General features: G+C 52.2%; 1 protein-coding gene across 3 annotated transcripts in view; it reads left to right on the top strand.

Annotated features, from left to right (window-relative positions):
- The first annotated feature begins 6 nt into the window (after positions 1–6).
- Positions 7–2,917, top strand: part of GNL3L (guanine nucleotide binding protein-like 3 (nucleolar)-like) — a 36,257-nt gene continuing 33,346 nt past the window's right edge. For 2 of the 3 annotated variants that reach the window (XM_006765906.2, XM_006765908.2), the window contains exons 1-2: positions 7–60; positions 2,166–2,228. In XM_006765906.2, coding sequence (XP_006765969.1) covers positions 2,210–2,228 — 19 coding nt within the window. In that variant the 5' untranslated portion in view covers positions 7–60; positions 2,166–2,209. The other variant, XM_006765907.2, reaches the window with a different exon arrangement.

A 2,917-nucleotide genomic window follows, 5' to 3' on the forward strand; every position in this document is an offset into this window, starting at 1 on the left:
CTCTGGGCCAACTGCGTTGTCTTTTCAGCCTGTCCTCTCAGCTCCCCGCCGGAAGTGGAGGTAAGGGACGATTCTCTTTCTTAACGCCGAGCACGCGCCCAGCCGGCCGCGCGGTAAGGGTTGGCTGTGTGAGGTGAAGCAAGAGGTGCCCTCCACCCGGGAATAGAGAGGTAAAGAGCCGGCTCCCTTCAGGGTAAAGGGCCCGGATGCTGTCAGGGATCGCTGCGCACGTGGACGTGCGCCCAATGCACTCGTGCGGGGCAGAGGAGCACGGCCCCACCCCGTTTAGGTTGCTGTGGACACGGTACACACTGTGTAGAGTCATAGACCCCGCTTGTGGGGAAAAGCGTCAAGGGCTCTCCTCCCTTCACGATAGGGAGGCTCCGGGTGTAGACAGGTGTCTCCCTCCCTGCCCGAAGGTGTGGCGACATCGACCTCACCCCTGTAGAGACATCATGGGGCTGACCGGCGCTAACCTCTATGGGCACTAAGGCACACAGATCCGCCTCAGCGCACCTCTTCCCTTAGGACAGGGACTTTGATGTTTTCCCCCTACCCCTGCCCGACCACCAGTAAAGTGGAACTTAATATACCGAGGGGGGGGAACAATCCTTCCCTTCCAGTCAAGACCTGGAGAAGCCCTAACCTCGCTCCGGTGTAGCTAATTGATGGAAGGCCCGCCCCCACTTCTGCAGAGATTGTAGATCACCCCTCCCCAAATGATGGGAGGCACAAGTCTCAGCCTAAGGGGGGAACGGAACCTTGCAGATTTTCTCCTCCTCCTAGGCTAGCGTGAGTACCCATTGTGGAAATCAGACCACTCTTGAAGGTGTCAATTTACTGAATTTGTAAGGACCCCCAAAATGCCCCACAACAAACTGCAATACACCTTAACCATGAAGAGACTGTCAGATCTGTCTCTTGTGGGGCTCCCAGGGTAGAGGGGTTTAGATCTGTTCTCCTTTTGAGGTAGACAGAGATCACCCCCCACCCAAGGATTTAGAATCATCATATGTAGCAAGAAGAGCCTCCAAGGGACCAGAGAGCTCCCCTTCTCTGTAGTGTTGAGAGGCAATGACACCACTGATCAGTCACCCACAGTTCGTGCATATGGGTTCTCCACTTACCCAAGGTAGAGGAGTGTAATCTCCATCCAGGGTGAAAACACAGGACCACCCCCTGCCCCCCAAGAGTAAGGGCCAGTTCATTGAATTTATAGCTGGGTTGCAACCCCCCCTGCTGGGAAACATGTCCTATTCCCTTCAATGTTAGTACACTGATAAATAGATCTTCCCCATTCCACCTCCCATAGAAAGGTCTGGAATAGCCCACAGCAGGCAAGGTACAGACCCCACTCATGCAAAGCAGCATAAGTCCCCACTTTGTTAGTGTGGCAATAATGTCACCTTGTAGTAAAGACAGGCATATCAGTCCCACCCCACAGACCACCCTAGGGCAAAGAGGCCCAGGACCACCCTTTGTACAATTAGAGATGATCAGACCCACCCTTCTCCCCCAGGCTGCAGAGATGCAGCCACAGTACCAGTTTCCCCAGTTCCTCTGCACCCGGGAGTTGAGGGACAGAAGACATTCTGTCCACCCCAGTCATCAAGAAACAGACCCCAACCACACATGCAAGCAGATTTTCTCTCCTCCCCCAAGGTTTTGCACTGACCTCAGTCCACATAGACACATAAAAAACCCTATTCTGGGGCCCCTTTTCCTGGGATTTGTTTTTACCAACCTGTTTAGGGTAGGTGAGACACAGAACCCCCTACTTGGGAAAAGAAGTACTATAAACACCTAATGTAGAACTAAATTGTTCTTGCATACTCCTTCCCTCAGTGTAGAGATGCTTAGTGCTGCTCCTTTACCTACAGGGTGGAGTGGTAAGGACCAAGGACCCCATCCGATGTATTGTGTCATTGACTCCACCCAGGAAGAAAGGTTTAGACTGAGTCTTCCTTTGGGTAGTATGACCCTGCCTTCCCTGTGCGGACTCAGCCATACCAGGCCCCAGCTTCAGTGTAGTCCCTTCCTCAAATTGTGAAGGCTTCCTTATGTTCTTTAACGTTTTATTTTGCCTTTTGGGGGCTTAGAGGAGGTTTGTGGCATTGTGGTTCCCCACTCCTGTCTTCAAATTGGTTCTGCTTCCATTCTGACAGGAAGAAAGCCTGCAGATTTGAACCTATCTCCTAAGCTGCTCATCATGATGAAACTTAGACACAGTGAGTTCCTTTGATCACCCCTCCCAATTCTAAATTGTAGTGAATATTCATAATGTTTCATGGCAACTTTAAAAAATTGCCCAGAATGTACCAGATCACTCTGAATGTCTTTTTTTTAAAAAAAATATATTTTTATTGATTTCAGAGAGGAAGGGAGAGGGAGAGAGAGATAGAAACATCAATGATGAGAGAGAATCTTGATCGGCTGCCTCCCGCATGTCCCATACTGGGTATCGAGCCTGCAACCCCGTGCATATGCCCTTGACTGGAATCAAATCTGGGATCCTTTGGTCCCCAGACTGATGCTCTATCCACTGAGCCAAACCAGCTAGGGCTGAATGTCTTTTATATATGGTACTAGAGGACTGGTGCACGAAATTCGTGCACAGGGGGGTGAGGGGTCCCTCAGCCCGGCCTGCACCCTCTCGCAGTCCGAGAGCCTTCGGAGGATGTCCAACTGCTGGCTTAGGCCCTCACCCTGGGGAGCCGGCCTAAGCCATCCGTCAGACATCCTTAGTGCTGCCATGGAGGCGAGAGAGGCTCCCACCACCACTATTGCGCTAGCCATCCATGAGCCCAGCTTCTGGATGAGCGGTGCTCCCCCTGTGGGAGCATACTGACCACCAGGGGACAGCTCATGCATTGAGCATCTGCCCCACGGTGGTCAGTGCGTGTCATAGCAACCGCTT

Source organism: Myotis davidii, unplaced genomic scaffold (assembly GCF_000327345.1).
Source record: "Myotis davidii unplaced genomic scaffold, ASM32734v1 scaffold1960, whole genome shotgun sequence".
NCBI lineage: Eukaryota > Metazoa > Chordata > Mammalia > Chiroptera > Vespertilionidae > Myotis > Myotis davidii.